Genomic DNA, 18,055 nt, shown 5'->3' with positions numbered 1-18,055 from the left:
ATTGCTTCCCCATTTTACAAATGGGACAGCACAGCCCAGGGAAAAGACTTTTCCCTAAGAAAGAAGCAGTGGGAGGGCTGGGAACTGGCATCTTGACTCAATCCCTTCCAGCAGAAAGAACTCGGGGCTTTAGGAGTGAAAAGGAGACTGAGGGTATGGAAGTACGGGTAAGGGGGTCGGGCTTCTGCATATGCAGGTCCCCTTTCTCTTCCGCCTTGAGGAGCAGCATTTGCTGGGGCACTTACCCATGGAAGTGGCTTCAACATAGGGGTAGAAGAAAGCAATGATTATGTTGATGAAGACAGCCAGGTTGAAGGAAATGCTCCCCCAGAGCGTCATTCTGCGGGAGAACCAGTACATCAGCGGCATGCCTGGAGGGAGAGGAGGCAGACACCAATCTCAGCCAGCCTCGTGCCAGGCCTTGTGCTCCCAGACATCCCAAGGGCCCCCACATCCTTCCAAACGTGAACATAACCTCCCTCGTGCGCTGGGAGAGGAACTTCACAGTTACTGCTCATGGTTCGTGCCTTCTCAGCCCTCTGACCTGCTCTGGCACCTTGGAATCAACTCAGCTCCATCCTCCTCCTCTCCCTCCTCCCCATCTCCCACCTCCTACAGCCTCTCCCCTGACGTCCTTCACAACAACAGTGCCTTTGTGTTTCCAGGGCTGGGGCTCGCTCCCAGGAGACCCAGCTGGGAACTTGTTTCCTGCTCAATTCCTGAGCTAGTTTTGCCTGGACCTGCGAGTGTTTTCAGAGCTGCTGCGCTCCTCCTTAGCGGCATCACAGTGTTTCTAGTGTGACTCCATTGGGCTCCTGTTATTTTAATCCAGGATTTCCGTCTCCACGCAGCCCTGAAAGCACCTAACCAGGCCTGCAGGGTGCAGAAATCCAGGTTTCATTTCCCATATGTAGCTACTAGATCCTGGCTTAGGAGAAGGCAACTGACCACAAATGAAGAGAGGGCTTTCCAGGGGAAAATCCCAGGGAATGTGCTCTGAGACGCATTTCACACCACCAAGGAACTGCACTAACAGGCACGGAGGAAATCCACCCCTGGGATCTCAGGGACCCTCCACTCCCTGCACACTGCCGTGTGCACGTGGAGCTCCAAAGGTAGGGCTGCCCCCCGCTTCCACAGCAGGGGCTATTGGAAGTAGCCGCAGGGCAAGCTCTGCTTTGCTCTTACTGCGCAGTTTCTTCTGCCATTCCATCTCGTTGTGCAGGAAGGACGACTGGTCGAAGAAATCACTGACTTTGCTGCCCTGCTCGTCCTGCTCCGTGGTGGTGAAGAGCCGGTACTTGGTCTCCTTGGTGAGGAACTCGCAGATGCCAGGCACCGGGAAGATTATCTGCTCCATGCTGCGGTCCAGGCGCACAATCTGCAGGAAGCAGGGCGAGGGGAGGCTGCGTCAGGTCCTGCTCCTGTCGTGCTTCAGTTTCCTCTTCCCCTAGACCCTGCTGTGCCTTCTCCTCCTCCCTCCCACTGCACCAGGATCCAAATGCCAGCAGCCACCCGTCCATAAGACTACGCATGGACCCAGCAGAGGCAGCCCTGCTGTGCTGGAGGGAAGCTGGGACACCGTAACGCTACATATAACAGTACAATATGGACCTATATTGTCTATAATACTACGCATGGACCCAGCAGAGGCAGCCCTGCTATGCTGGAGGGAAGCTGGGACACCGTGAACCCTTCCTGGCCCATCTGCGAGGGGATCCACGCCAACACGCAAGGATGGGGCTGCTGCATTGGCTGCATCCCGCTGCTGCTGGGGCAGAAGGAAGGATCCAGGGACAGTTTGTACCCTCAGCTCCTCACGGGCTCTGCTTTGCCTTCAGCTCTCTGCAGAGCAAAGGACCCGTCTGCTGCTCTGCTGGCACAGGGATGGGAAGGCTCCCGGTGCAAAGTAACCGGCACAAGGCAGCCGGAGCACACATGGGGATCACCAGCCACATGCACATCGATAACCCAACAGCCAAAGGGCCTTGCCTCAATCTGGGATGTGTGTTTCTCATAATAGGCCAGTGGATCCTCCTCTTCCTCCTGCACCGGGGCCGACGACTTCAGCATCTGCGTCAGCTGCTTGTTATTTAGGCTGAGCTGGGATGTGGGAGAGGAGAGAGGATGAGCGTGGCCCCAGCCAAGGAGCCAGCTCCAGCTCCGATGCTGTGTTCCTCAGAATCCACCAAAGCTGATGAGGTTTCGGGGGAAAGCAAATGAATTAAAGCTTCTCTAAAGGGGCACGAGCCCTCCCCGAGGTGACAGACATTCAATTCCCTGCAATAATTACATCCAAACGCTGCTAAGCCACGAATTACAAACCAATGCCCATAAAACCCCAGGGAAATCATATTACTGCTGAATCTCATTTGGGATCTAAGGTAGACAGGCAAGAAACGACAGCAAAAGGCTCAGCCTTTCCTCTTCTGAAAGGAAGGGGAGAAAGTGGGTACCAGCAGGACCCCACCAGGGCCACCAGAAAGCTGGATGTCACCCTATGGCTGAGCCCCATAGGCAGGGCTTGGTGCACTGCCTTTAGACTTGCAGTTTCAGCTGCAAGGGCACTGCCGAGTTTGTGTGTCTTTAGTCCTGCTGGGGAATACCAAACTCCATCAGATCTTAACCAACACAACCCAGGGTGGCTCAGCAGGGGTGGGAGACACTTGGCAGTCAGGGTAGCTCAGAGGGGCTCTGCCTCCATTCCCGAGGCTTTTCCATACCATGGATGAGATGCCCTCCTCCTCTTCCTCCTGGATTCGCTTCACCGGCTTCAGGAGCTGCTGCAGGGACTTGTTGTGCCGGGACAGCTGGAAGAGGGACAGCGAGAGCTGGGTGAGCAGGGGCTGGCTGCGAACATGGGTACGGGACATGGGATGCGCAGGGGAGCAGGCAGCCGGTGAGCACAGGGCTTCCCATAGGAGGCAAAGCTCATTTCTCAGCCATGGCTCCCCAGGGCACCAGCGTGGCCAGAGGAGGTGTCAACAGACATAGAGAAACGTGTGCAGTTGGTGAGTGGGAGCCCAGCTCAGCGTGGGGAGCCCCATGGACCCTGCTGTCACAGCTCGGTACCTGCAGCGCCAGGATGTAAATGTTGTGGCCGACTTCCCGGGGGGAAACCTCAGCGTTTTCACACTCCTCCTCCTGCAGATAGGCCTTCTTAATGACATCGACCTGGAAGGCAGCACAGGCACAACGGGCTTGCCTCATTTTCCTCCCCTGGCACCAAATGGCTCCGGGAAGACCATAAGGCAAGGATGCTTGTGCAGGTGGCAGTGACCAGCAGTACGGCAGAGGAGATGCTTCCTGGCTGCAAACCAGCAGCTGCATTGGGACCTGCAGGGCGAAGAGCTCCAGCAATGGGGGGCAGCCTGGGGGTGTTTCACTGTCAGCCCTTACCAGTTCCTGCGGGCGGAGGCTGATGAGGATGCGCTCGGCGTTCTCGCTGTCGTGTCTGCTCTCCATGAGGGCCAGGAGGAGCTTGGAGGCATTGTCCTGCCGAGGAGAAGCCCTTGCTGAGGGGTGCCCATGCAGGGATGCGCACGCACGTGCCCCGAGGCTCTGCCTACCTTCAGCTGCAGGACCAGGTCCATGCGGTACTTGCAAAGGGGGCTGATGTCGTTTAGGATGAGGGCTGTGATGATATCGATCCCATTGGACTCGTGGGTCACAATGCAGCTCTGCAGGAGCAATGCAATGTGTTAGCCCATGGATGCCGCCTGTCTGCCCAGGTCTGAAACGGTGCCGTGCCTACAGCACTGACCCTGCCCCATTTTCCTCTCTGGAAAAGGCACTGTTTGCACCACTAAATTATTTACCCCCCATTTGTATCCCTATTATCTACCCAAACAGTAACCCTGCATCATCACCATGCACGCCGGCATCCTCTGCTGCCCATGTTCTGCTCCTGTTCACACCCTGAAACCAAAACCTGCCCCTGCCCCTGCTGCTTTCCTACCCATTCACCCCAAATCCTCCCTAAGGAACCCCAGATCAGTGGTGAAACACCCCAGGCACGCCGGGAATGACCCGGAGCTGCAGGGATACCCACAGACCTGGTTCTCATGGCAGGGCCCTTGGCAGTACTCGGTCAGGGTCTCCAGGGTCTGGGTGATGAGGGCCACGTTGTACTCGTTGATGTAGAGGCCCAGCAGCCCCAGCCCGCCCGTGGTGCTGCCGCACATGATGTCCAGGAACTGCAGGGTCTCACACACCAGGTTGTAGTTGGTTTTGTTGTTCTGGCACCGGAGGAAGTTCTGCCGAGCAAAGCCTGTGGTTACGGGGCTGAGCAGCATCAATCCGGTGGGGGGACAGTCCCGGTCCCTCCCCTGACACCCCCTCCAGCTGCAGCTCAAAGGGCTGGGGCTACCCCATGAACATCCAGACCTCTGAGAGCAGCACGGGGCCCTACAGACACAGCTGTGCCATGAACAGCGCCTTCCACACCACCAGAAGTTATCCATTAGGGACGGAGCCTTTGCAGATGGGGAAACTGAGGCACAGAGTGGCTGGTGCCACTCTGGACCAAACTGGGGCAGAGCCCACGCCCCAGTCCCATGTCCTGATCCCCAGCACCCCATAACCAACCTGCAGGTCCCGGTTGTGGTTCTCACAGAGCAGTTGCAGGAATCGCAGGATGGGCTCCATGATCAGCACTGTCACCCCCATCTCGTTGTTCTGGCCTTGCTCCCCAGTGTCATGGCCCTTCCGAAACCCCATGGCCATCGGGTAGTGGGATGGGGTGCCGGGCATCAGGAACGTGTCTCCTCGTCCTAGAGGGCAACCCAAGCGCGTGTGCATCAGGCTACCCAATGAGACAGACACTGGCTCGCCAAGGGGATGTGGCCCCATCCATACCTTTGGTGCCAGGGTCAGGCTCATCTTTGTCCTCACGAGGCTTGTTCCCGATGTCACTCATGTTCACAGACACCGTAGACTTGGTCTCCTGCTGCGCCTTCTTCATCCGGTCGTGCAACACCTTGAAGAACTTCTCAGACTTCTTGTCGCTGGTCATGAGGTTGTAAAAGGATTTCTGGAGGAGGGAGGGCACTCATTCACGTCTCCATCATGGGCTCCAAACTGCCCCTGCCTGCCCCTCTGCTTTGGTGGCCTCCAGCACTGAAGACCTCATCCGAGATAAGGTTTATTTCCATGCAACAGCCCTGGCCACCACAGTCCTCTTGGACTGTGATGGTTCCCTGCTGCTGTGCTCCCCTTATACCCTATGGACAGAGCAAGCAGCAATCACAGCAGCTCCAGCACCGGAACCCCACTGCTTTTCTGCATGGCCAATTTCTCAGCTCCCTTGTGAGAAATGAATCAGAACAACCCACGAGTTATCACCCAGAGCTGCAGCCCGGAGCCATTGCAGCAGTACCCGGCAGAGGGCATCAGCACCGCTCCAGAAACACCCTGCAACACCCTGCCCCTTCTCCGCATGCAGTCTCGGAGCAGGAAAACTTAAAACCGGGCACATCTCCGCAGTTCCTCCTCTGCACGGCCACCAAACACATGCAAAGCACAGGGGCCAACACAGAGCTGCGGCTGCCCCGTGCCCACATCTGCCAAGCGCTGCCACCCTCCCGCATCAATCCGTGCTGCTCACCGCTGGGACCGGTACCCACCGCGCTACCCAGGGCTCGGTACCTGGATCTCGGTGTTGCCTCCGTCCAGCAGCCGGATGGCAAGCAGGATGCTCTCCTGGAAGATCTTCTCGTTCTTGGTGTTCATGATGAGGTCAGCCACCAATTTGGTGGCCCCTTCTCGGTCCAGCCGGCACTGGACGGCAGCGATAGCGGACCAGTCCTGGTCTCCTCCTGCATGAGAGGACACACATGGATGTGATGCTGTGGAAGCGCAGGACAACAAGCCCAGCTAAATCACTGCCGGGGGCATTGCAGCCCCATCCCTTCATCATCTTTTACTCCCATGGGAGGGGGAGTGGGGGGGGCATGGCAACCAGCTACAGACCTGATCCCATCCTGGCTCTGGAACTGGGGATTCAAGGTGTGTGTGAGCAGCACAGAGAGACAGGGAATGCACAGGAGAGGGGCACTCACCTCCCCCAGCAGCATCCATGATTTCCCCTTTGGAGCTGGATTTCTTGTTCTGCAGGTAGTTGTTAAGCAGCATTTTCCGCAGCAGGTTGCCCTGCCAAGATAAATGCACATCCCGAGTGTCCCGGCAACAGGGCCAGCACCAGAGCAGGAGGTGGTTGAGCACCCTGGAAGCTGCGCTGGCAGGGAGCAAAGCTGAGGACGGGACCACAGTGCTCACCCTCTCGCCGTACTTGTTCCTCTTCACCAGCATCTGCTGCAGCGTCCTCAGCACCTTGATACACAGCTTCTCCTCCGTCTCCATGAGGTCCTTGGTGTGCTGCACCAGCCTGGCACAACAGAGCCACCATCACACAGCTGGGAAGGACATGGGGGTCCCCACCACCCCTCCAGGCTGCAGGCACACACCGGGATGGACACCCCCCCAAAGGATGAAGGTCGCCAGCCCTTCCCAATATCCCCAGCAATTCCAAAGCATCCTCACTTGGACAGGAACCCTCCGCTCTCGCACCGCTGAAACGCCTCCGTCCCCTCCATGAAAAGCAGCTCTGGCCGGTGGAGCACATCCACCAGGACAGAGAGCTCGGCCTCCACCAGTGGCTTCAAGCGATCCTCCAGGGCGTTGATGATGTCCTACAAGCCACAGCACGCACCTTTAGGGCCAATGCGTGCCTCGGAGATGCGAGCACGGGAGAGGGACCCCTGCAACACCAGCACCAGGCACTGACCCCTGCGACCCGCTCCTGCAGTCCCGTACCTGCAGCTTCTCTATGATGTTCTTGTAGTCCCACTGGTTGGGGGTGGTGGAGACGCGGGGGAAGGTCCGTGTGGCCGCCTTGTAGCTGGACGTGTTCCTCTGCACGGTGCTGGTGGAGCTGCTGTTGAGCAGGGAGCTGACGTGGGCATCCAGGTCCATGGGCAGCGCGATGGAGCGGCTCTTGGCTGCGGGAGGCAGAGCCAGGGTTGGGGACAGCCGTGACCCATCTCACCCTCACACTCCGCCTTGGGCCAGACACCCCTTCACCAGCTCTTCACTTGCAGCAGAGATCTGGGTTCAATACAAGAGTAAACTCCTCCAGCCTAGCGAGGGGTGAGGTATTTCCATCCATCCCTCCCCCCTGCGGCACCACATTGCCCACAGGTCAGATGTAGGATGGAAAGAGGCACCACCTCCACTTTTTGGTTGGGAAAGCCCAGCATGGAGATGCTGTAAGCGCCGGGCCTTGGATTACAAAGGGAAATCCCCACCCAGCGCTAACCACGAGCAATCCTTTCCACAGGGTGACTCAGTGCTGACAACCCTGCTCCTGAGTCAGGCTGAGGGCAAAGTCCTGCTGAGGAAAACCATAAATGCTGGGTTTATTTCCAGGCCCTTCATCAGCAGGGATCTCCCAGCCAAGCCCAGGCTCCAGCTATCCCCGAGCCACCCTGCTCGCGCCTGGATGTAGCACATTCCTGGAGCCAAACCTCCCCATTCCCGGCTGGCAGCCTCCTGCCTGTGTCCCTGCCAAGACCCACGGGAGGGATGATGGCTCCTGCTCGCTGCTGGAGTGGAGGCAGCCAAGGCTGCTGCATCCTCCCGGTCGGTGGATGGGGACCGCAGGACCCCTCTGGCTCCTTACCGACCATGGCCAGCGTGCGGATGCAGGCCTCCACCGAGCTCTTGTGCTGCTGCTGCAGCCAGGGGCACTCCAGCAGCCTCATGGTGGACTGGAGAAGCTGCACCACAATGGTCTGGTGGGTCTGAAGGAGAGAGCAGGCAGGTATCTATCAGTGCAGCGCAGGTCCAGACCTTGTTTCAAGGGGCTCAATGAGCTCCTTTCCTCCCGCAGCCATGTCCTACCCATGCAGCACCTTATTACCTGCAATGAGGTGCTGTTCTCTGAGAAGGGGGAGCTGAAGAACGCGTTGATGGTGTCCAGCACCACCGTCAGCACGTACTTCTCCAGGGTAGGGTCTGGCAGGCGTTTCTCTCGCTTCTTGCACATCTGTGAGGAGAAGGGAGGATGATGACGGCACCAGGGTAAGCAAAGTGTCCTGGCTCGGTGCTGCTGGCATACAGCACTGCTGGGACCTTGCTGATGGATGTGGAAGTTCACACAGCTCCTGGGTCTATACCAGAGAGCCCTGACTGCTCCCCAACCCCTCATGTGGCAGCTACACAAGTCCCCACGGTGCCCATGCCCCACTGACATCAACCTCTCCCCATCCATCCAATACAGCAGCCGCTGTGTGCCTCCCACCCAACGCTCCCCACGCACCCGGGCCATGTCCAGGGTGAAGTTCTCAAAGAGAGTCCAGATGTGGTTGCTGGTGTAGATCTCCTTCATCTCCACCTCCGTGTCCACATAGCAGTGATTGACGAAGTTCACGTAGGCCATCTTCACCTGCGAGGAGGGAGGCAGGGAGCAGGGGCACCATCAGGAGAAGCCAACCAGTGCAAAGCCACTGGCACCTCCTTGCTGGGCACCCTGTACCTCCGTGATGCAGTCCTCGTGGGTCACCACCCGCACCACGTCCTCCAAGGGCAGCAGGGACGTGCACTTGATCTCCGTGTAGACGTTCTTGCCCTCGGCGCAGGCAGCCAGCAGGTCCACCAGTGAGATGTGGTACATGAGCGGGCTGTTCTCCTCCACCCCGTCCCTGGCTGCTGTCATCATCTCCAGCAGGGTTGCCAGCGAAGCTTTGTCGTTGTAGAAAACCACCACATCGTCCCCAGCGTTGGTGAGCTGCAGGGAAGGGTCAGTGGTCACTGCTCCAGGGAAGGAGGGTCAGAAACCTCACGAGGCAGAAGACAGGGTGAGGAGAAGCAGCAGCGGGGAAAGGCAAAAGGACGGGTGCATTTACAAGGAAAAGCAGGCATTTGCAGTGAAACCCAAAATCACAGCTTCCGAGACTCCAAACTGGTTACTGGCTCTCGGACCATGCATTAAGCTCCTGGAGATGTTTCTTACTGCAGGAAGAAGCCAACTGTGCACCTCCCAGCACCCAGACCCTGCTACACGCCATGCGGATGCCCCACAGGCTGCGGGGAGAGGTGCTCACCTCGGTCATGATCATGTCCTGGCACTTCTTGACGTACTTGCCCTCCGCCTTGATGATGGTGTGCAGGAAGTCGAGGTACTGCACGTGGCGGCCGTGCGTGGCCACGCAGTGGATGAAGTGCTGCGGCACCGTCTCGTTGATCTCCGAGCAGAGCTGGTAGTTGTTGAGGAAGATGTGCTGCATCGTCTCAGCCTCCAGGAGCTGTGGGACAAAGGAGCAAGGTGAGGAAAAGGGGTTGTGGGGAACAATCTCCATCTTCTCCCACCACCTCCTCTTGGCTTTGGTATCTCGTGCTCCCAGCCCCAGGAGAGATGCTGAATTCGCTGCCTGCGACCACCCTTTGGTCCCTCTCCTTACCCCCGGGGTCAGGAACAGGTTGAGGTGTTTGTGCAGCAGGGCCTGGTTTTCCTGGTTGCCAGCACAAAACTTCTGCAGGAACTGGTGGGTGAACTTCAGGATCTCCATCATCTTGGCATCACCCTGAGGGAGGGCAGAGAAGAGACAAAGCCAGAGTCATCGAGGGATGGAGAGCAGCATCAGGCTGACCAGCAGGACACAACCCCTTGTCCTGGGCACTTCAGGACCAGCCAGCTTGTGCCCCCACCCACCTTCTCATAAGGGATCTGCAGCAGATCCAGCATCACTTTGTGGGCATCCATGTTCTTCAGAAGGCGCTGCTGCTTCTTGCGCACTTGCTCTCCAACCCCGCACATCTTATTCAGCCGCTCCAGGATCTGAGGAGAGAAGGACCAAGGCAGAGGGGAATTGAGTCCTGGAGCCCATTGGATGGCCACCAGCACTGAGCTTGGAAATCCCCTTCCCTTTGTGTCCATGCACTCGTGCCAGCCCATGCGGATGCCACTGACCGTGCCTCTAGGGCAGCCCTGGGGACATGCCTTGGTCTCACTCACCCCTTTGACTATCTGATAGTTCTCACTGCTCTTCTCTCCCGGAGCAATGACCTCTTCATCAGCAGCAAGCTGCAAGGGGACAGAGACAGCATCAGGGTCCCACTGCACCTCTCCAAAGCCTGGGGCAAAATTATGCCCCATGGGACCCTCCGTGACCCTCCTCTTCCATGGAAAGGAGTGCATGGCCCATTGAGGACTTGGGCTGACGTGAGCAGCACCTCTGCCTCCCAATCCTCTCCCCTCCAGTTCCCAGGGCCTGGATCAGGGCTCTCACCTCCTTCTTCTCCTTCTTGTTCCCCTCCACTGTGCTGTCCCCTTTGCTGCTGCCCTTCTTGTCCACCCAGAGCTCCGATTTCTCCACCATCGTGCGCAGTTTGTCCAGCTCTGACTTGATCACTTTGTAGTTCTCAACATCCTGGGCTGAGATCAGGAGCTGAACCTGCAGCGACATTCCCAGGGCATGAACCCCATTCCTCTCCTCTCCCAAGGAAAGGGGCCAGGACCCATCCCATGTCCTGCACCCACAGCCACGTGTGTGGCCTTAGCGGTGCTCCAGAGCAGCATCCCATAAGGGTTACCTGTTTGAAGGTGTGCAAGACCTCCTGCCTCTGACTGAAGTGCTTGAAGAGGAGCTGCAGGGAGCCGGAGATGAGCGGTGGGTAGTCGTGCATCGTCAGGTGGATCAGCACCCGCAGAAACATCCTCCCTCCCTCGTCATCCACCTCTAACATGCTGCTCGTCTTCCTGAAGCCAGGACGAGAGTGCTTGGTGTTAGCAGCCACATGGGAGCTTGCAAAGAGTCACCCCTCGGGGCTGATGGGCAGAGCTGCATGAGCCTTTAGAGCCTCATCTTCCTCATCACCTGCAGCCTTCAGCCTTGGCAGTATGGACAGGAGAGGAAGAGCCCTATGGCCAGGCTAACTATGCACCGGAGGGGCAGGGACTCACCCCACACCGAACATGGCTTCTGCGTGCTCGCCGATCCGCTCCAGGTTCATGGCTGCAGCTGAAGGGAGAGGAAAGGGAGGTGAAAGGGGTGGCCAGCACGATCCCTGTGCAATGGCAGAGTCCTGCAGGAACCAACCCAGCTCCCTGGGCCCTGCTCCGAGCATCCATAAAGGACACGGGACACCTCATCCCATCTGCGGCAGCGGGTGGAGAGCTGCTGGAGCCATCACCTCCACCGCCTGCATCCCCCAAGCCTGCAGGGTTTGCAGAGCTGAAGGTGCACCGGGAGCAAAGTGGAAGAGTTACTTGTGGAGTCAAAGGCTGGAGCCGTCCCATCGGCTGCGCTGTCCTGCATGGGGTAGACCTCCACAAACTCCTTCTTGAAGACAGAGAGCAGGTAGGAAATCCTGTAGTCCAGCCGCACGTTCAGGATGAACTGGCAGCAGCAAAGGAGATGATGAAAGCAAAAGTGAGTGCCCTGCTCATGCGAGCTGTCCTCTGCATCAGAAAACCATGTCTTGCCCACACCACCCCATCCCTCAGGTCCACAAAGCTTCTCCCTCCCCACCGGCTCCAACCTGCAAGATCTCCAGGATCTTCAGCTTGGTCTCCATCACCACAATGTTCTCGCTCTCAATGCTCCTCCCTCTGTCCACTTGCTCCGGGGCAGACCCAGCACTGAGGCTTGGGGGGCTGAAGATGGACTGTTTTCTGCTCAGCACCATGGTGGACATCATCTGCCCAACACCCTGGATCGACCTCCGCACATTCTTCCCTGCAGAGGCAGCCACAATGGGCAGAATTAATGCAGATGGAAAGGGAGGTGAAAGAGGACCAACAAAAGGACCCATTTAGACTGGAAAATGCTGCAGATGTTAATCAGAGAACGAGTAGGAGGGACTGGCCGAGGGCTCAACACCTCCTGTCTCCCAGGTCAGACCCAGCCAGAGCTTCGTGTCAGCAAAGAGGGGCAGCCAAAACTGGAAAGCAGTGGGCAGGCCATGGAAAACACCTTCCTGCAGGACCATGGCTGGTTATGGAGCAGGGACTCACCCGTCACCTCGTCATTGTAGACCGCCTGCATCATCAGCTGGGGGTTTTGGACACAGTCGATGATGCCCAGCAGCGTCCGCGTCAGGCGCAGCAGCTCACTGAAGCTGTAGAAGCCGAAGTAGATGAGGTTGTGGGCAAGACTGACGACCTGGGGAAGGACAAGGCAACTCCAGCCCTCGCCGTGCTCGGGGCTGAGCAGAAGACACAAACCCAAGGAGAGGGATGCCAGCACGGCCACCCCATCAAGAGGCGGTCATAGCCAAACCCTGTTGCATCCTGCAACGTGCCAGTGACACCATCGGGACTCGCACCTCGAAGGTGAGCTTGTTCTTCTCCTCGTTGGCGAAGGGCACGGCCTCGCTCACCACGTTGTTGAGGTAGTCCTCCACAAACTCCATGGTGCTGGCAAACTTGTTCTTCTTGTCGTCACGCGAGACGTTGAGGTTGGAGTCGTAGCTGCGAATGGAGATGAGTTAGGGAGAAGCTGGGTGAGATCCTTACAGCCTGCCTGGAAGGAACATTGTGCAGGCAGCTGCTGAGCCATCACAGCCGGAGGTGATACTCACAACTGTGATGGAGCCCACTTCCTTCTGAGGGCTGAGATCTACCAAAGCCACCCCACAAATGCCCTCCTCCCAGTCCCTGCTAAAGCCAAGCCAGTCCCTACACTGGATGACATCTGCCCTGTCCCTCAAAGCTGCTGTGAGCCCCACTCGTGTCTCACTCTTTGATGGTGATGGCTGTGGGGATCTCCGTCCAGAGCCGTGCAAACTTCACGGGCATCACTAGTTCCTGGGGGTCCCTGTCCACGTGCACGTGCAACATGAGGTGGCAGAAGGATGCCCGGAGATCGAAGGGCAGCATCTCATCTGCCATGCAGAGGAAGATCAGGTCCACCCCCAGCTGCTGGGAGATCTCCTTGATGGCCAGGTACTGGCGATCCAGGCACATGCGGGCAAAGAGCTTCAGCTGGTACCTGTGCAGAGATGAAGGGGAGAGGCTGTGAGACCATGCAAGCCTTGCACCCTCACGTGGAGAGAAGATGCCACGGGATCATCACCTGTAGTAGCTGAGGACGTTCTCATCATGGGCATTGCCAGCCCGGGCCTCCTGTGCCAGCTGCCGGATGCTTTTCTCGTGGTGGTCATTGTTCTTGTCTGTCCAGGTGAGCCAGACCTCCTCCTCTGAGTACTCGATGCTCAGGTACTCGTGGGTCTGGGACATCTCCTTCACCGGCCTCAGCCTGGGACAGAAAAGAGGTAAAACTAGAGATGCTCCCGTGGACAGGGAGGTGATGGGGTTCTATCAGGCCACTGGTGCAAGGCAGGGCCAGGCACCAGACCCCAAATGTGGGAAACCTCTGCCCTTGGCTACTCACTCTGTCTTGATGAGGATGTCGCTGTTCTTTGAGTCCAGCACGCACTTGCAGATCAGCTCCTGCGTGACGGGGATGGCGATGTGGTTGGACACACACAGGTCCGAGAGGTAGTCCAGAAACCTGCAGAGCAGAAGGCTCAATGTGAAAGCAGGTCCCTGGGGGCACTCTCCACCTCTGGCCATGGCACATGCCACCCACCAGGCAGCACAAAGCCCATTGGACACGCACCGTGGCTCGCGGTTCTTGCGCACCAGGCTGACGAAGGTCTCCACCTCCGTCTTGGTGATGTGCTTCTCCAGCAGCTTGCGGTTGTTGTGCAGCAGGGCCGTGATGGTGTCCTCGGCGAGGATGTCGTAGCCGATCTGGGACTGCATCATGCCAAACTGCTTGGCAATGTGCTCCTGGAGCGGGCGGAGAGGTGGTGAGCGCACAGGGCTCAGTGTTGGAGCATGGCAATGTCCCCATGCCCCAGCAAGACCTCAGCAGCCCCTGGGGTCTTCCCTCATCATTCCCCATGATGAACCTGGTTCTTGCGATAGTCCTCCTGGGAATGCCGGAGCACGCGGTAGCACAGCCGGAACATGTACTGGTAGGGAGCGTTCTTCTGGTCCGAAAGCTCTTCCAGCCGCACCAGGGGCCCTTCCCCACCCTTGTCCTTGAAAGGGGCTTTCAGTATCCCAAAGATCTGCCCAAAAGCAGAGATGATGAGAGCTGCGTCCCCTCCACACCATCACCCCCATGGATGGATGGGCACCACTGAGGCAATAGAGCGGGAGACCTCCTCCATCGGGTCTTCCAAACCCCTGGCCTCCAGTATGGCCCTGGGCATCTCCACAGGACCCCAGCCTTGCTCAGATGAAGGACCCCAGGACCACTCACCTGCTTCAGGATGTTCTGCTCCCGCATCAGCTTCTGCCGCTCCCGGTTGGGTTTGGTCACCACGATGTCCAACACGTTCTGGCCATTGTTGGGGACGTCGCTGACGAAAAACACCAAGTCCTCCAGCAGCTGGATCACGAACCTGCACAGGGACACGGTGCAAGCGGGCTGAGGGGGCTGCACCCACACTTGGGTCCCTGCAATAATGCCAGCGCATTTTGGAGGACCAAAGAGCTGGTCCTCCCCTCCCCGGTAGAGGTTAATGGTGCCCTGCAACAGGAGGGTTTACAGCCCCTATGGTTCCTAAGGAAACTAAGATGTGCCGGGGTGAATGCCAGGGCCTGAGCTGTTGATTCACGCCAGGGATTTTGCATGTAACGCCTCTGCCCCCTTAGTCACCCCTGTGGGACCCATAGGGGCGGGCTGGCAGGGCGGAAGCAGCTCGCTCTGTCCCATGAGGGATCTGTGTTTGCTCAGGAAGCACCAAGAACCCACCCACCTATAAATAATGCTGTGAGTAACCCACGGCCCCTGTCGTGGGGCCAGCTCTCAGCCCCTCGGATGTTTGCCTAGCGGCAAAGGAGGGGCTGAGCAGGGCTGCGCCGTTATCTGGTTTCCTCGCCAGGCTCCTGGGAGAAGCAGGCGTGGATTCAGGTTGTGGGCAGGAAAGCAAGACAGCGCTGGCACCAAGACCCAGGCAGAGGCCGCATCCTGCAGCCATGCTGGAGAGCCCCCGGAGGAGCCCAGCACGGCCCCATCTCCCAGGGGAATGGCTTCTTACCTCCGGTCGTTCTGGCTGAGAAAGCCTTCGTTCATCTTCTCCACCACATTGGCCAGCATCGAGCTGGCGTCGTTGGCAAAGTCCAGGTCCCGGATCTCAGACACCGGCACAGAAACGATGGCAAAAGCTTCTTTGTCTTCTTTGGTGGGGCATGTGCCCAGCTGGGAAGCAACAGGGAAGCAGCATCACAGAGACAGGGCAACACCAGGCACATCCCCACCATCTGCCGCCAACCCGGGCGAAGTCAATGACCCCGCTTGTCCCCATCAGAAGGGCTGGGCTGGGCTGTGGGATACTGGGATGGATGCTAGGCTGGTGTCCAGGCACCCCCTTGGATTATGAGGGTGTTTCAGTCCCTAGGTCAAGCCTGCATGGGAAGGAGCACGCCAAGAGTTGTTGGGGCACAGTGAGGAGGGAGCCATGCCGTACCATGAGGCGAATGGGCCTCTCCTCATCGATGTCAATGGGCACGTTGGTGCTCTGGATCCAGGTGTTGGTGCAGAGGTGGCGCAGCCTCACGTAGGAGTTCCTGCCAAGGGCACAGTGTCCTGGTGAGCGGTCCCCACACAGACACCAGCACCCAGCAAAGACCCCATAAGAACACGCTTGCTTAACATACCTTGGGACGAAGGAGTCCGTCTTCTGCAGCGTGGTAGGGTCCAGCTCGAAGAGGGAGGCGATGTCGTTGCCGTGGGGCACGGCCACCAGCCGGTATTTGATCTTCTCGCCCGTGTTCCTGCGGCTGGCCCGGCCACTGCCCCCCTGCACGGGGAAAGCGGCTCTGAGCACGGTGTGAGCGCAGCCCCCGGGCACACACAGCGCAGGACACACAGAGCACAGGACACACGCTCAGAGCAGAAGCGCTGGCTTGGCCACTGGGCTGAGCCTCGCAGCACGGAGGGGCTACGAGAGCAGAAGCACGGCAGGAGGCACCTGAGCTACGAGGCCACCCCTTGTCCAAACCTCTCCATCAGCAAAGAGAAAATAAACCCTAAAAGTCCAAATCTCTCTTCTACCAGCACTTTGCCATGGGCTGGGCATCCAGCATGGGCTGGGAGCCCTCCAATGGATTTCAGCAGGGTGCTCTCACAAACGGGACACAGGGATGCTATCCTGGGGCACGGGATGCTCGGCTGGACAGTGGGACAGGCTCCGGCTGCAGCCTCAGCACCACGCAGGACCTGGTGGCACAGCGTGGGCACTGGCCCGGAGGCAGGCTCAGTTTTGGGGGCATTTCCCTGCTTTCAGGCAGAGTCTAAAGAGACGGCGTGATTTCAGGCAGCGGCAGCGTTTCTGCTAGCGAGGCTGCACACAGCTCACCGTGGGCGCTGCTTTGGGCTCAGCCACGTCTCCTTTATAACTTGGGTTTTCCTGAAAAGTTAAAGAGGGAGATGAAAGAGAGCTATCAGTCCTCCCACTCGGTCCCTCCACCCTGAGCACGGGGTGTTAGCTCTGTTCCTGCCTCCCTCGAGAAAGGAAACCTGCCCAGATGGGGCTGGAGGCCAGGACCCATTCCCAATGCTCAGCACTGCCATCCCCAAGCAGTGGGACAGGCAGACCTGGGCTCTGCGCTGCAGCAAGATGAGCTCTTGCTGTAAATCCCTCCTGAGGTCTCAGTGACCAACCCAGCATGGGGATCAATTTGGGATCTTCTTTCTTCTGCAGATGTCACCTGAGTGTCTTTTAGCTTAAAGCAGCTGTTTCAGAGCCCCAGTATTTGCTGTTTTCCACCCTGCAGTAGTGGAAGGGGCCCTTGGGCTGCCTTTGGTTGTCTTCTCCAGCTAGGGAGCACCTCTTGCACATGAAGCTCTGAGATACCCCTCGGTACATCCCTGCTCCCCTGCAGCAGGGGTAGCCCTTGGTTGTGGCAGCTCATTAGAGTCAAACCGACATTATCTAAGTGCAGAAACTTCCTTGTGCCTCTATCAGGAAGTCTGGATCTGGACTTAAAACAGGAGCGAAAAAAAAAAAAGGCAAATGGTGTTTCCAGGCCAGATTTTGCCCACACTTTCCCTAGGCAAGGACAGCAGGATGAGTATCCCCTGCTTCCATTGCACAGGAGGTGGTATTAGAGCAAGCAAATAGAGGAAAGCCCCATCCACCCCTCCTGCCCCTGGGCTGGAAGAGGAGGGAGCCAGGAGCAGCAGTTTTGTCAAGCAAATCCTTCACCATGGGGTGTGGGTTCAGTGGGAAAGCCTAATCCTGCAAACAGGTCCATGCCGATGATGCTCACAGCCCCGGTGCCAGTGCCTCCTGGAAGCCAACTGGAGCGGGACCAGAATCAACCCTGGATGGGCACTGCCTCTGCCAGGGACGTGCCAGCCTCCTGAGGGCAGGTTTCTGCACCCCTCTGCTCCCCTCCTTACCTCTGCTGCCAGGTAGTTGCCCGTGGCGAGGTGCTTGAAGCGGTACAAGCCATTCCAGTGCCCGGCTCCCCCTCGGCACGGGTCGTGGTGGACAACCTGGGAGAAGCAGAGGAGAGCTCAGCTGGGATGCTGGTGATGCCTCCACTGACCCAGGGCAAACACAGCAATGATCAGAGCCCTGTCCTATTGCAAAGGTGGCAGTGAGCAAAATAAGTTTGGGGTGCGGAGCTCAGACAGACGCCAGCGCCCATCCATCAGCTGCATGGATGAGCTTGAGCCTGGTGTAGAAATAAACATTGCTTCTAGCAACCCCCCCCCCCCCCCCAGTGAAAGCACCACAGCCCACAGAGGCACCCCAAAAGCCCATAGGCACATGCTCCATGCCCTCGCTGCTCACCTCCACCTCCCACAGGGCGTTGGAGCTGGTGGCCGAGGTGGCCGACTGCCTCAGGGTGGTGCGGAGGAAGACGTGCAGCTTGCCTTTGTACTCGTCGCAGGTGAGAAACTTCTCCTGCTCGGCGTGGAAGAGCCTCACCACATCCCCCTGGACCAGGACACGGTGGTGAGATCCAGGGACATGGCTCTCCAACAAGCCAAAATATCTCCTCCTGTGACCCCCAAAGGGATGGGATCCCTCC

At 58.2% G+C, this 18,055-nt stretch overlaps 1 protein-coding gene across 4 annotated transcripts in view; it reads right to left on the bottom strand.

Annotated features, from left to right (window-relative positions):
- ITPR3 (inositol 1,4,5-trisphosphate receptor type 3) overlaps positions 1-18,055 on the bottom strand; it is a 36,655-nt gene that overhangs the window by 5,471 nt on the left and 13,129 nt on the right. For 2 of the 4 annotated variants that reach the window (XM_065698438.1, XM_065698439.1), the window contains exons 8-49: positions 17,815-17,961; positions 17,418-17,513; positions 16,372-16,422; positions 15,671-15,813; positions 15,481-15,580; positions 15,052-15,212; positions 14,271-14,412; positions 13,915-14,076; positions 13,620-13,792; positions 13,392-13,511; positions 13,074-13,256; positions 12,738-12,989; positions 12,325-12,469; positions 12,014-12,161; positions 11,539-11,735; positions 11,267-11,396; positions 10,961-11,018; positions 10,591-10,756; positions 10,287-10,451; positions 10,013-10,081; positions 9,710-9,835; positions 9,459-9,581; positions 9,102-9,302; positions 8,534-8,785; positions 8,318-8,443; positions 7,919-8,044; positions 7,679-7,799; positions 6,814-6,998; positions 6,541-6,689; positions 6,277-6,385; positions 6,060-6,150; positions 5,647-5,816; positions 4,858-5,032; positions 4,588-4,772; positions 4,056-4,256; positions 3,570-3,680; positions 3,400-3,495; positions 3,073-3,174; positions 2,724-2,810; positions 1,993-2,103; positions 1,189-1,381; positions 246-371 (exon numbers count right to left, since the gene is read on the bottom strand). In XM_065698438.1, the coding sequence (XP_065554510.1) occupies positions 246-371; positions 1,189-1,381; positions 1,993-2,103; positions 2,724-2,810; positions 3,073-3,174; positions 3,400-3,495; positions 3,570-3,680; positions 4,056-4,256; positions 4,588-4,772; positions 4,858-5,032; positions 5,647-5,816; positions 6,060-6,150; positions 6,277-6,385; positions 6,541-6,689; positions 6,814-6,998; positions 7,679-7,799; positions 7,919-8,044; positions 8,318-8,443; positions 8,534-8,785; positions 9,102-9,302; positions 9,459-9,581; positions 9,710-9,835; positions 10,013-10,081; positions 10,287-10,451; positions 10,591-10,756; positions 10,961-11,018; positions 11,267-11,396; positions 11,539-11,735; positions 12,014-12,161; positions 12,325-12,469; positions 12,738-12,989; positions 13,074-13,256; positions 13,392-13,511; positions 13,620-13,792; positions 13,915-14,076; positions 14,271-14,412; positions 15,052-15,212; positions 15,481-15,580; positions 15,671-15,813; positions 16,372-16,422; positions 17,418-17,513; positions 17,815-17,961 (5,974 nt within the window). Of the gene's footprint in view, positions 1-245; positions 372-1,188; positions 1,382-1,992; positions 2,104-2,723; positions 2,811-3,072; positions 3,175-3,399; positions 3,496-3,569; positions 3,681-4,055; positions 4,257-4,587; positions 4,773-4,857; positions 5,033-5,646; positions 5,817-6,059; positions 6,151-6,276; positions 6,386-6,540; positions 6,690-6,813; positions 6,999-7,678; positions 7,800-7,918; positions 8,045-8,317; positions 8,444-8,533; positions 8,786-9,101; positions 9,303-9,458; positions 9,582-9,709; positions 9,836-10,012; positions 10,082-10,286; positions 10,452-10,590; positions 10,757-10,960; positions 11,019-11,266; positions 11,397-11,538; positions 11,736-12,013; positions 12,162-12,324; positions 12,470-12,737; positions 12,990-13,073; positions 13,257-13,391; positions 13,512-13,619; positions 13,793-13,914; positions 14,077-14,270; positions 14,413-15,051; positions 15,213-15,480; positions 15,581-15,670; positions 15,814-16,371; positions 16,423-17,417; positions 17,514-17,814; positions 17,962-18,055 lie in introns of those variants that run through there. The other 2 variants (XM_065698442.1, XM_065698441.1) reach the window with 2 other exon arrangements.

This window comes from Lathamus discolor, chromosome 19 (genome assembly GCF_037157495.1).
Source record: "Lathamus discolor isolate bLatDis1 chromosome 19, bLatDis1.hap1, whole genome shotgun sequence".
NCBI classification, from domain to species: Eukaryota; Metazoa; Chordata; class Aves; order Psittaciformes; family Psittacidae; genus Lathamus; species Lathamus discolor.
Note: the sequence above shows the minus strand (reverse complement) of the source record. Positions and strands in the feature narration are given on the sequence as shown.